Genomic DNA, 14,950 nt, shown 5'->3' with positions numbered 1-14,950 from the left:
GTAATGTTTTGATGACTGGGCGACCTTGTGCGCACCCTGCTGGCGCCACTCTCCGCGTAAAAGGGTACACACACCGCGGAAAGTGAGCATTCCGGTTTCGGCAGGGTACCGCGTAAAGTGGGACCGCGTAAAGCGAGGGTTGACTGTATCTGGAATTTAAAGCAGCAAGTAAATAAATAAAATGTGTTATAGAACATCTCACAGCCATAAATTACACAGTTCTATGATAAGGAATAATCAAATTCTATTATTAACAAATATTTATGAATAAATTAAAATTCCACAAGCAGAGGGCAATAATTGCTGATAAAGATAACACAGCTTTGTTCATGATCACTAATACACCTAAATACCTATTTTGAATATTACAGAAGGATTTTATAATTACTGTATGTCAATAATGTTAAACATCTGGTTGTGGCTACTAACAATATGTCTAGGCATCTTCATTATAGTATTATCTTGGTTACAAAATAATTTTTATATGAAAACACTCAATCTTATGCTTAGTCACCTGAAAGTAAGAATACATATAGGGGCCATTTATATCATCTGACAGACTAAAAAGATATTTACATATTAGAAGAAATACAGTATTATACAGTTTAAATAGGTTACTTCATCATATTTCAATCCCATTCATGAAACATTTGAGCAACTTAAAAATCCACTTTTTTTTATTCTTTCAACTTGTTTAAAAAAAATACCTGACAGCTGGAAGCAAAACAGTTTTTGCCAACCAAGCTGAAGTTCTGTCATCTGTTGTTGTTGCTATCAAACACTGATCTATACTGAACTTCACGTTGAATTACTCAACTCTTGCAGTATTGATAAGTTTTCAAATGCGCTAAAATCTATACTCTGTCTGGTGTCACTGAGAATACTCCGTACCTGAAATGAGACAAAAAAGTCAGTGGGGCCACAGCTTTCCCTGTAAGCACCTAGCAATCATGGGAAATCCAATTACTGTATTAAGTTACAATTAAAGCACAAGAGATAGTACCAAGCAGGAATTTTGGATATGCAGGCCTCTGGATGTGTGGACTTATAACTGACATAGCTATTTGTATCTAACATGTAAAATAAAGCTGCAGAAAAGACCTGTACTAACCATATTAGCAAAAAAGTTTGCATGTTGAGGCTTTTCAGCATACTTTTCATACTGGTCAAGGCTGTCGTGCAGTTTGAGTGTTAAGCTGTCGTAGTTGTTCCGCACAACCTCCAACACCTGCAACAAATTACCTTAACATTTGTACAGAACTACAATTTTATACTAATAGTTTGTTGGCTCATGTCACGGCAAATGAAGAGTAGCACTTTTTGGTCAAATCAAATTAGATTGCATTTCTCACTCAAAAGTATATCACACTGAATGGTAAGGTGGGTATTTGTTATCAACTATGCAAACAGAATACTCAGTAGCTACAGAGGTAGTTTTATGGAATCCAATATCACACAAGAGCTATTTCATGTAAATATCTATGAATTATCAATATGTACAGTTTGAGCGAGTTAAATATTTGGTAAAAAAGAAAAACTGAATGACAAGGGTTATGAATGAAGGTTGTATGAGGTAGTGTTTCATTTGAAATTTATTAATACTGCACAAGTTGTACTAAGCAACAGCAGCTTGCCTGACCTGTTCCTCAGTGAGAGTTGAAATACCATGTTCTTGACTCCACTTGTCTAACTTGGGAGTAAAATGGTTGATGATGGATCTGTAAGGGAGAAAAATCTAGAGATGTATCCAGTGAAAATGAAAGCATGTGTAAACAAGTACAGTGCATGCAAAACTTAAGTTGATATTAATGCATATACAAAAAGAAAAGAGCAAAATTACTTACTAAACCAACACCTTTAAAAAGCAAACTTATTGTAAAATGCATTCATTTTAATGGAGCATAACTCACCTGACATTGCCAAGGCAGTTTGTCAGTTTCTGTGCACTTTCTTTGTAGTCTCCATCAGTCCGAGAGTAGCGTAGACTCATGGAATACATGTTTTCAAATACCTGTAGATTTAATGGTATTCCCTTTTCCATTAAAAATTATTGACAAGGATGTGCATATATAATACCAATATAGCAGAAGTTATACACACTGTGAAGATTCTTATCACACGTTTAAAATAAATCTACTGAGACATACTGAAATACAATTGATAATTCTTATACTACCTGATGCATTCGCATGATTTCGTAGTAGAGTTCATCATAACTCGAGGGCGTTGACAGGAATGTATCTCCGTATGTTATAAACAAGTTGAAGATATTCATTACCTGAAAAGGGGATAAAATGAGGTACAATACAGAACTAATCATAAAATATATTTTTGTAAACTAAGAATGGATCAGACAACTCAAGTAAAGTCAACAAGTCTAGAGACTGGTCAGTGCTCCCTTACTGTATAATAATAGCAGCAAGACTGCTTTAAATTCATATCAAGTGACCTATCATCAAGGATACAAAGACAGATTCTGGTTTGACCATTCTACAGGTAGTATATTATTAGAATTGCTTCCAAGTAAACTTCTATTCCCAAGTGATATAATTGGATTATAGTTAGTAATAAAGGCAAGTCTCAAATATGAATTCTACAATTTGCAGAACTGTAGATACTAACAGGAGACTAATTCCCCCCAGACTTTGAGCCAAAGCCAGAAAATGAAATGGCCAATGTGGTGTAATGCTTCCTTCTGTAGGGCAGAGAACTGTTCTCTCTCTCATATACTAAAACAGTAACTCTTAACCCCTACACTATGGGGATGCTACTTTTTAATATTTTATTTGGCTAACACCGGACAATTTTATTCAGAAAGGAGGAGACCCCATACACAAGTGGTTAAATAAAAGGACTTACCCGGTAAGTTTCCAAAGGAATAAAGGAGGTAAACCACCCCTCTCACTGTCACTTCTGCCTCAAATAAGGAATCCCCCAGAGAACTTCAATGCAGTACAGTACATGCTTTTCTTTGAAGCAAGAACTTGGTTTTGATTATCTGATGCAAATACATATACTGTATTACTGCATTTCAAAAGTTAGTTTACCCAGGAAACACATCTTGGCAAATAAAATTTTGGGACACCCAGCACAATAAATACAGACACCAAACTAACTATTTTTTCTATAATAAAAAATATAGTCTAAAAAGGCTGAATCAGCAGTGGAAAGCATAATTTAAGAAGAGCTTCAGAGATAAGAACTCACCTGATGAGCCAACTGGAATATATTCATCTTCTTGGCCAAGTAAGCCTCATTGGTAACAAGAAACTTGGCAAGAGCAATTAGAGCTGCCCAGAGATCCTTCCAGTTGTATGGTAGTCGCACTGAGTTGCGCTTCTGATAGCATAACAGGCGGTGAATGATGTTCACATTTTGATGGAACAGTTCAATTGGAAGCTTTTTCATCATGTGTGACATCATGAACTCAACCATGACATCTATGGAAAGATTGTAATTACCAAGTATGTATACTTAATAATTACTCCATATCCTACTTGACAATAAATGAAATGCAGGAAGAGGCTTTGAAATTCATATCTTTAGGAGTGATGTTCATTAAAAATGTGGAATTCTGAAATTCCATCGCATGATCAAAGGTGAAGGTTTACTTTTACTGGGCCGACTATAATGCATTGTTTTATAACTTGTTGAAACTGGGCCAGGATCCCAACTTGATTGCTAAGCAATGATTGGGCCAACCTTGAGGAGCCATGGGCATGAGGTAGTAATACAGTCGGCTTGTTCAATCTCTTTATACAATGGTCATAAGAAGATAATGATACTTGCAAATGATCAGCTCCTTGTGTAAAGTTAATGCAACAGACAAGCATCTCAGGAAGGCTAAGGAGGACATGAATCCTCAAAAATCTTCTAAGGGTGTGTGATTCAAAATAAGACCATTCTGATTCAATGGTCAACAATAGTTTATAGTGATGTATATCAATTTACTGCACTAATGATGCATCAGAAGGTTTGGAACAATGGAAATTCCAGTATAACAAAGTCTTTGCCAAAGTAGTAATGTACTGTATAACCCTACACACGTGAGCTGTATGTGGCAGACACCTACCTTAATTGTACCTGATAGAGCATATGGAAAACCTATCTGACTGTAAATTGTCATTTTTAAAATACACCATAAGTTAGCATTACATTGGTCAAAATGTCTTCAAAAAATTATTTCATCAATATTTGGACTACACTGTCAGAGGGGCACAGAGTTGTGGATATTATGAGAAGTTACACTAATCCATTGTACAGTGAAATCTCATTAAAGTAATTTACTTTGATGCAAGGGGTAAATAATATACTGAATTACTGTACCATACAAGTCAGGCCAGGCAGATCATGTACTGTACATCTAACACAAAAAAAATAAGGTGTGCCTTACCTAATACTGCACATGCTAGAGGACGAGCATGGGCTGTTTTTTCTGGGATCACCTTGCGATGTCTCATGGGAAGTCTGTGTAATGGTACTGTGAAGACAAGGTTGGCATCATGAAGCAATAGGTTGCAGTACTGATCCTCAGCTATACAGGTGATGATCACAAAACACAGTTTGACATTGTTGAGACTTTCTTCTGTTTTTGTGTCTTGCATCACTATGGAACTGGAGAAAGAATATACACACATCAAGGTAATAGAAGTCATAGTCACTGGATGTCAAATTAACTACCAAGTAAAACTTTAATAATTCAGAATAATAAGGCTCGACCCTTGCCAAAAAAAACAAGCAAGTTCCAAATTATGATCCAGTACATGACGCCACTGAAAAACTCAATATACATGATTTACTGTAGTTGCATCTTTATCAACTGTTTTTGTATACAGTATTAGAGTTTACAAACAATGATTTAGTTCAGTTAGTAAGGTTGGTTAGATGAAGTTCCAGGTTTTGTCACAATATATAAATTGTTTTTATTCAGTATATTAAGATATTAAGTGTTTAACAATGATGTAGTTTAGCCAATTAAGTTGGCGAGGTGAGGTAGCTACTAGTTTACCTTCCTTGCACCCAGATGGTATTCAGCACTTTATGTAACAGAATAAATGTTGCTTCTTATTGTATATATATCACAAGATCAGCATACAGTTCTGGAATGTGAATTCGGTTATATACAAGTACACAAGTACACAGTACAGTACAGTAACCTTCTTCTCCCAAAAGTTCATTATACTGGAGGTAAATTCAGTCTTACATCACCACATTTCCTTGAGCTTTGTTATACGAGTAATTTAATACATACAGTACTGTACAGTATAGAATATTTAAAACATGAATTACGATGTGCCTGTAAGTTTTAAATCACTTTATATATATTTTCTCAGCAATATAGACTATCTTTAGACTTTAAACATGTTAGTTTTCAGTTTCCAGAGAAAAGGCATTTATCATGAAAATGGGTTCAGAATTTAAAGATTTGAGTATAATCAATGTTAATTAGTTTTGAAATAATTTAATACATGCATAATGAAGTTATTTATATTTTTATGCAAGTTTTTCATTACAGTATTATGTATAACCATAATTAGTGGGTGAATAGAAGCACTACACCCAACATCAATGGCTAGCTGTCAACTGAGGTACTGTATAATACAGTACTATTTTTATGTTTGGCAGCACTGTGTTGCAGCTGTATGATGTCACCTAATATAAATCATCTTTCCATCTCCCTTGGATTTGGAGAATTGCATAAATCATGAGCATTTCTTTTACAATTGTGAAGTTAGCTTACCAGTACTCTAGGAAAGTAACCAGTAGATTGGTTGGCTGTACAGATGCCTCCATCTCAACAGTAGGTGCTGGATTTGGTGCATCGGTAGAATCTGGAGTTGGCGGTGTAATGCCCCGATCAAGGGTGTTGGCTGGAGAAGGCGGGGTGGATGGGTCTGTGGCAGTGGTCAGTGCGGTAATGAAATTGCGATTCAGATGAACAGCCTCATACAATGCCAGTAAGAAGGAATCATTTGCCCTGCAAAGGGAAAAGTACCACAATCTAAGTACAAAATATTATCAGTATTTGACATGTAAGCACCCAAGTGACCAAACAAGCATTACATTTAAAGGAACTTGTACAGTACAGTAAAGTGAAATCAATCAGTAAAACTTTAGAGTAATAAAACACGGATCACCTCAAATGGATTAAGTGTGTGAGTCTGCAACATCCAATTTACATCACATGCAACTCGCAAATTTACAGCTACGGTAAAACTTCAAAATTCATGAAATCTGTTCATATCTTTTTAAACCTTTGACCGAACTTGACAGAACTCGTGAATATTTATAACTGTTGATGGTTGGAGAATTTAAACCCAACTAAGCTTTGATCTGTGGTGCCTTGGGCAATAATCCAATTCTTTAATTCTCTCCTGTAAACAATTCTACCTTTATAAAATATTGGTAAAAATAGAAAGTGCAATTCTGAGTTAATGAGTCAGATGTCATACAGTACATGTACAATCTGTTCATCTCTGGTTTGGCCAAATGTGAAATTGTACAGCTATATACTCACATCCTGCTGACCTCAGTGAAACACCTGAAAGAGAGGTGTGGAGACAGGTAGTTCTATCTTATTTAAGATATAAACCAAGATTGATACCACATTTATACCCTATGCGAAGAGGATATAAGTCAGTAAAAAGTCTAAAAAGGCCCACTAATACCTACATCAGCTACCATAACCCAACCACCTCTTTTTTTTATCATTTTTACCAAGGAAGTGACGTCTTTTATATAGTGGTAGGGATGTGACCACTAGGACTACCTTATGCTATATGATATTAACAATCAAATAGTAACATACTTTATGTGTTCATTGCGGGTTGCCATCTCCTCTGACAAGAACATAGAGCCAACCATGGAGGTGAGTGATGCAAACCATCCTGAACCCTGGGGCTCCATGAAGTGTGCTGAGTATTTGTGATTGAAGTCTGCTAATGAAGCTGTGATGACCTGCGTTGAAATAAGGTCATTTAAAAAGTGACAATAATGAATCTGTCATTTAGTTTATCACTTCAAAGTAAAACAATATGTTTCTCCATGTTATGTCTGTTTAAAATACTCTACAGTACTGTATATTTATAAAGTACTTAACACGGTCTTCATTCTTGTGGTATAAGAAAAAGCCTTAATTGCAAAATTTCCAACAAAACAATCGTCACAGTAACACTTAAGTTTTTTACTATTTTTCTCATACTTTTAAAAATGTTTTTGTGTGTGCATAGAAAATTAGAAAAAGAAAACAATGACTATAAGTGATTCTAAAGAGAAAAGAATAAGAGGTTAATCATAGAGGGGTAAATACAGTACTGTATATGAGTACAGTTTGTTCTGTATCAATTTCTTATGGTATATAACAACAGTACTAAAATGTGCATAAGGATTATGCTGACAACTTTAAATTAATTTACATGTACAGTAGTATCCATTGAGGGGAAAGATAATAAATATATAATGTGATATTGTATAACAATTCCCAAGATTATGAAAACTAAAACAATCCTTTATCCATAGTAAAAATTAGCATCTCACTTGTCCATATCCATTCAGTATTAGTTCATCATCCAGTAGAGAGAGGTTTACAGTGTAGGGGTTGGTCATTTCGTGTTTACGGTAGTTGACCATCAGCATGAGGTACAGCACAGCCTCTGGACCATGCTGGTTGCGTGTACTGGAATGACTCAGAAGCTGAAAAAAAAGGTAATGCTATTTCTTTTCCTGTAGGAGCTGTAAAAACAATGTTTGATTGATCCTGAAATTCAATACCATATAATACGTATGGGCTGCACGACTCAGTTATGTTAACAAGTTCCTAATGGTGAAACCCACACTACTCACCATCTTAATAAGCATGAAAATGCTTCCAAAGGTTTCATTCTACTCACTGGAAGCCAAAGGCTCCTCTCTTAGGAAAACAGCATCATACTAAGTACACCTGTACTGTAAATTTCTCAATTGATTGCAGAATATGGCCTGTCCTAAAGAAACTAAGCTAGATAAAGGTAAAGCAACTAGGACTAAAAATATCACAATGACTTACCTGTATGACAGCATCAAAGTTACAGTTAATGGTGAGGTATTCAAGCACGGTGTTTTGACTAATGTTGTCGGTTCCAGTTGCCAGTACAAGCAGGAACTTAAGACTTAGTGATTTGAGGCTGTCACAGTATTCTCCTGTGAAGAAACATATTTCGTATTTGTTAAATAAAAAAGAAGATACTATGGCAGTAAAGGCATGGGAAGTACATATTATACACATGTACTGTATATGAAAATGTTGCAATTACATTTGCATGTAAATGCACAAACACAAATTTACAATCTGCTTCTACTCCCATTAATAACATCTCATAAGGTTAGTGAACACTGGACACCTGACTGCATTTATAGGCATAAGCCTGCATAATAATAAGAAAAGGCAAATATATAAAAAATTCTTAAGAATATTCTCAAACTGTAGGAATAAACAGTCATTACACTGTGTTGGTGTTCTAACCTGTGAGGAAATTTGAACAGTGGTTTAGCAGCAGCTGCATTTGTTCCTCGGCAGCATCAAAACCAATGAGGATGTTGATAAAATCAAAGCCATAATCACCTTGCATCTTTCTATATAAACCTCTGACCAGACTGCACAAAGTCTGTGGAGAAAAGACACTCCTAAGATTGGGAATAAATAACTTTAGAGAGAAAAAAAAAATATACAGTATGTAAGGTAATAAAATTTAAACAAATGCACTAGCTAAGCAAAAGACACATTATCTGTACCAAACAAACACTTTATAAGAAAGAAGAGAAACAATATGCATTATACATGACAGTACAGTACCACAATAAGGAAATAATTATACGAGTATATATATATATATATATATATATATATATATATATATATATATATATATATATATATATATATATATATATATATATATATATATAAAATTAAAAGCTAAGGAAGTCAAAATGGAAAATATTTCAACAATCACAGCCGATACTGTACTATAGAGGCTGTTAACTGGGGACTTATTGTCTTCTGATAACCCCCCAATCAGACCATCAAGGTAGATAAATTATGATTTATTAACTACAGTAACTCAATGGTTATACCAGTCACTGCCAACCTCACTGTCACACCCATCATCATAAAATTGTTAAAGCAAGTAAAATAATTGCTTCTAAAGGTGGGAGGCATCATATTAGCTTAATCTGACCAATCTATACACACAAAGCAAAAGCATTGACTCCGCCTCTTGCTGAGGCCCAACCCTACCCATTTTTCACCAGTTACTAGCCGACTTAGCCACTCATCCATGGAGATCATTAATGTTTTACTGTAATGCGAATACTATTTCTCTGTAAAGAAATCTTATCAACTCACCAGAAGAGCATTAACTACACGGATGTGGTGCTCATGGGCCAGAACCTGGACACATTTGGCAAAGAGTGTGTTGATGTTTTCCTTCAGTCCCAGCAGCTGGTCTGATGTGCACCTGCTGATTTCACCCTCTAATGCTGACATTTTTGGCTGTTGAATAAATCACCTGAATAAATATACATTTAAAAAATAGAGGATTAACGATGAAATTCATTTATAAATAAATCAGGATCAAACAACTCTAATTGTGACTGGAATCTAAAATCAATAAAATAAAATATAATTGATTATCAATCACCCGTAACCAACTCGCAACCTAACCCAACACTTAAGTTGTTAACATAGTCATAGTAGACACTCTTGAAACTTCATCACTGGCCAGTGTTAACAAAATAATCAATTAAAGCCATTACCATTGTTACTGAAGCATCCCGTACTGTACTAAAAGTTAAATCACTCGGCAGGATCACACCCGACAAACTTCCTGGAGTTACCTAAACCAGTCAATTTTCTGAGTACAGGATATACTTTACAGAAATCATTTTCTCACTAAGGATTCAACCATCACAACTGAAAGCTTTGTGAAAACCCTTGGGGGCCACTGAAGATTAAAGAGAATCACTTTAAATTGGAGATTAGGTTCCTTCTAGATAAACAGTTTGGAAACATGTGAAATAGCATTTGAATACTGTATGTACAGTCACTCAAAAAACTACCTCTGCTTGGGAGGGTGGTCGATGAATTTCAGAATGAACACTGTGACTCCTGTTGTCTTGGTAGGGTTATCAAAATCTTTTGTCTGTTGCATCATATTTTCTCAACACAATTTTTAAAAGTTAGTTTTTTTGAGAAACTGTATACATCACTAGGCATACAGTACTCAAGTCACAGGTTGAATAAAGGTATAATATCAGAAGGAGAAAAACACTTCACATTTCCTGACATGAAGTTAATTATTGACAATATTTTAGTTAAAACTGTCCCCCCAGAATAATGTACCTTACCTTAAGTAAAAAAAGATCCTCCCAAAATCTAGGGTTGTTGATGCAAGGGTCTGTTCCATGAAATAAGTCCTCATACATTTGCACGACTTTTTCTTTCAGGTGTCGACGGACCCCACCAGGCTTCAACTTGCTCCCCATCTTGTGTGGTGAGCCCTTATTTTATCTACACCTGTAATTAAAAAAATTAACAGGTATATTTAATTCTATTTTATAGTCAAGGCGAAGAGACTGGTGGTGTAAGAGTAATGAGCCCAACTAGGTCCTTCATATCAACACAAATGAGTTTAACCCGAGCAAATGTTTGACGATGATTTATATGACATTACTGTACATGAAATAACATAACCTACATAACCCAATAAAGCACTATTAGGTTGGTTTATATTAAGTTGTTGGATAACTAACATAGTGTAGCAGTTGTTGTAAATGTTTGGTGAACGTTTAGTTGCTGGGAAGTATTTGTCTGTAATCAAACAAAGAAAAGGTGATGGACACATTTATTATTTACTGAGAGAAAAGTCCAAGAAAAAAAATATGACAACCGAAATTCCTGTAAGATATCTGACTTGTGGTATGAATGTAAGAGAAGTTGTTCGTCAATACATAAGTAGTCAACAGGGTAGGGTGAATTTTCGATCTTGCACCGGTATTTCTCTCGCTGTTATTAATATACATTTTGTAATGTTTAAACAATTCTAAGACCTTTTTCTTCTGTGATATTTCCGCCGGAAATTAAGGATAACCGAGATATTAATTTTTCCATATTATTAGATTTGGTCAGTCACAAGTGTCGCCATTTGTTGTTTCATCTCACAGAGAAGGTCTGACCGCCCATCACGCAGTGCTCCTTACCTCCGTGTTGGCTTCTTAAGCGCCTAAAGTGCATGTGCGGGGGTGGTGTAGGAGTTTCTTATTTGGCTATAACAATAGGAGACTTATAATTGGGCAAGAGTTTTTTGTCTTAGCTAATGAACAATGTGTGGGTGCGTCGGGAGCGGAGATTTGATTTTACAGTACCAGAATAACCAGATATGGCCGGTCCGACTAATTACCCTAATGTAGCCGCAATGAAGTCAAATGATGGTCCTACATGAATAAATCGGACTGCCAATCACTTCTCGACTAGTATTTGGTGTCACAAAGTCACAAAAAATTGGAAAACTTAATTTAATCTGAGTTAATAGATTGCGTGCATGTACCGAGGGAGAGAGTAATTACCCAAATGTAGCCGCAATGAAGTCAAATGATGGTCCTACAAGTGTAAATCGGGCTGTGAATGACTTCTCGATTATTATTTGGTGTCATAAAGTCACAAAAAAATTGGTAAACTTAATTTAATCTGAGTTGTGTTGTTAGGTTAGGTTAGGTTAGGTACATGCACTCGATCTATTAACTCAGATTAAATTAAGTTTACCAATTTTTTGTGACTTCGTGACACCAAATACTAGTCGAGGTTAGGTTAGGTTTGGTTAAGTACATGCATTCGATCTATTAACTCAGATTAAATTAAGTTTACCAATTTTTAGTGACTTCGTGACACCATACATCAGTCGAGAAGTGATTGGCAGTCCGATTTATTCTTGTAGGACCATCATTTGACTTCATTGCGGCTACATTAGGGTAATTAGTTGGACCCGATATGGCTGAGCAGGTGGAAGGAGCTGTGCCAACACTGTGATAGAGATTATTTTAAGTCAATTGCAGAGTTTCATTAGAAAAATAGTGTTAGGTTAGGTTTGGTTTTGTTATTTATTTATTTCTTTTTTTATTTGTGATTTACCAAAAAAAATATATTTTTTTTTGTTAAGATTGATGGGTAGGGTAAAGGGGGGTCTAAAAAAATATAATTGATTTCCGGCTGAAATGAATATCAAATTCGTTCGAAACTCATCAATTAACATCGGAAAAACATATTTGTAATATCCCAACAAAGACTGATGCATTAGTGAAAGTTGACCGAGGTTAGTTTACAAGTGACACTCATGGCAAGTATTATCCTTAACTCCTGCCAGTGATGACAGCACCAAGTGTCAGTTCCTTAAAGATCAGATTAGACAAACATTGGCTCATATTCTGGTACATTCACGAGCACTTACCAACAGTGTCTAATAAAGGGCTCACTAACTACCTAACATAAGACGCCAAGTGGCAAAGAGGATAATAGTAATAAATGTCAACTAACGCCGAATATTAGGAGGAAGTAACCACAGTTCTCTTTTTACTAGTCTTGAATATGACCTCACCGATAATGTTCTACGTTTAGTTCAATCTTACCTCTATTAGTCTTGGTTTAATATAGTTTTCTTCTTGTAAACCTCCAACAGAAGACACAGTACAGTCCTCACCTCTGGCTGCTGTGGTAAACAAACCTCAGCTGTGGTGAGGCAGACAAATGAACAACTAACAAAACTTAAAATTCTAATAATAAATATAATATAAACAACATCATGTTACTTAATCATATTATTTCAAAATTATCTTTTTTTGTTAAGTAAATACAATAATGTTATATGTGTATATTGGGACTGTAAGGTTCAAGAGTCCCGGGCGAGGATAAAGTTAATTAAAATGTCTAATTTATACCACCAGGAAACACCATTCCACAATTATATCTCCTTATTATAGTCTATTTGATGAGAAAATTGGATTTTGGTGACTTCTTCTCACTACGAAGCTAAATCAACTTATTAGTAATATAAGGAAGGGGGTGTGGCTCCTGACCCCTTCATTAGGGTCCAGTCAAAGGTAAGGAACAATCTTTAATAATTCTGTACACATTTATATTCAATTATTCACGTGTTACTCTGTTATAGTGGCCAAATTGGTGGATTTATTTATTTATTTTATTTTTTACAGCTTGGGCAGATATACAGGTTTCCTTAAGTTGGGTTTCTGTAAGTGGCAGGACCATTTATTGTTACACATGGGAATGGGTCGTAAGATTGTTAAGTAAAATAATAACTACGATCCTTAAAATCAACCTTGTCCACGTTTCTATTGTGGATCTACATGATATATATACACACACACACGAGCTGGGTACGAGTTGACATGTTCTGATGGGTACGAGTTGTCCAGCACCCGGCAAAGTTCCTACTAACGTTATTTTACCGTGAGTGGGCTCTGATTGGTTAAGTACTTTCTGTTAAATATCACTGGGGTCCGCCCCCTGGCTAGGAAGTTAGGTAAGGTTAGGTAGGTTTCTTTGGTTGGTTAGGTTAGGTGCTACTAGTAATGTCTTTTGGTAAAGGTGTAGAAGAGGGTGACCACCAGAAGTTGTTTGTTGATTTTCTTTATTTTTGCTGTCCTTATTGTTCTGATGATTTTAGGTATATAAACAGAAACGACAACTTTCTATTAGGATTTTAAGTATTTTTATTTTATTTTTTATTTACCCTATCCCGCTTCACAATTCTCCTCCCAGCGGTATTTTTGTAGTATACCTCGCTGAATCCCTCTTCAAGAGGCGTTTCCTATAAATGATTTACCCTAAACCTTACTGGTAAGGTTACTGGAAGGAAATGTGCGATTCTTTTTGTACACACTATTAGCATGATATTAAACACAGGAATGAAAACGACAATGCTTAGAACCTACTAGAACCTAGTAGAACCTGACCTAACAAACCTAACCTATTAGGTCAGGTTCTAGTAGGTTCCATGCATTATCGCAGGGGCGTACTTAGTGGGTGGCAGAAGGGGCAGCCGTCCTGGGCGCCAAGGTAAGAGGGTCGCCAAATTGCCTATGAATTAAAAAAAAAATCAAAGGAAGATAACAAAACAAAAAGATTACTCTAGCAGAAAAGCCTGTATTACTTCTACACTGGATAGGTTAATTTATAATCTCCAATTTATAAATACCGGGTATTAAATATATATATTATTGACACTTGAAAAGTGTTTATATAACATTGTTTTAGTGGTGACTGGCAACCCGTTTGGCGCTCCTTGTGTCTGTTAGCTGCCGAGAGGCGTCGCCGTCATTATCCTACTCATTACTCTTTCGTCACGTGTTGGAGCTGGACAGTGCGTTCTGCCAAATTTAATCATATCACCGTAAATTTACCTTATTTTTCATAGGATTCTCTCTCGCTTGCTTGCCTACTGACCTTTCTTACTGGATTCAGTAGGATAATGTACAATGTTTTTAATAATAATAAAGACACTGCCTAATTTTGTACAGTCCACAAGACAAGCTGGGCTGTGCCTCTGGTTATTGTAGAAAGTTAATTTTAGTGGCTTTTCTTTTATGTGATTTTCATTGTATGTGTTATTGTTGTGTGATTTTCAGTTATCCTAGGATTCTCGCTAGACATTTCCTTCAGTGCTATCATCACTCACTCACTCCTCTGGGTTGTTTGTTGGTTGTCTTAGCAATCCCTTATTTACTATTATGCTACATTATGTACATGAATTAAAATTTAGTTGATATAATTATTTGCGGTGGAAGTGGGGTTGTAGGGAGTGGAGGGTTAGTGGTGGTGGGGAGCCGTAAAAGGAGGGGGGCGCCAAATTCAGCCATTGCCCTGGGTGCCATCAAGGCTGGCTATGACCCTGCATTATCGTGT

The 14,950-nt window shown here is 35.8% G+C and overlaps 1 protein-coding gene across 1 annotated transcript; it reads right to left on the bottom strand.

The window, feature by feature from the left end:
- Positions 1-247: 247 nt before the first annotated feature.
- On the bottom strand, positions 248-12,786 carry LOC121876247 (armadillo-like helical domain-containing protein 3). The gene is made up of 15 exons (XM_042381264.1): positions 12,658-12,786; positions 10,384-10,552; positions 9,383-9,529; positions 8,501-8,642; positions 8,045-8,178; positions 7,537-7,692; positions 6,809-6,957; positions 5,741-5,977; positions 4,394-4,614; positions 3,208-3,440; positions 2,177-2,278; positions 1,911-2,011; positions 1,640-1,718; positions 1,112-1,228; positions 248-891 (listed from the first exon to the last, which is right to left on the bottom strand). Exons 2-15 carry the CDS (start codon positions 10,519-10,521, stop codon positions 799-801), a joined length of 2,049 nt encoding a protein of 682 aa, XP_042237198.1. The 5' UTR covers positions 10,522-10,552; positions 12,658-12,786; the 3' UTR covers positions 248-798.
- Between the last annotated feature and the right edge of the window lie 2,164 nt (positions 12,787-14,950).

Source organism: Homarus americanus, unplaced genomic scaffold (assembly GCF_018991925.1).
Source record: "Homarus americanus isolate GMGI-L3 unplaced genomic scaffold, GMGI_Hamer_2.0 scaffold33468, whole genome shotgun sequence".
Lineage (NCBI taxonomy): Eukaryota > Metazoa > Arthropoda > Malacostraca > Decapoda > Nephropidae > Homarus > Homarus americanus.
This window is presented reverse-complemented; position numbering and strand designations above follow the sequence as displayed.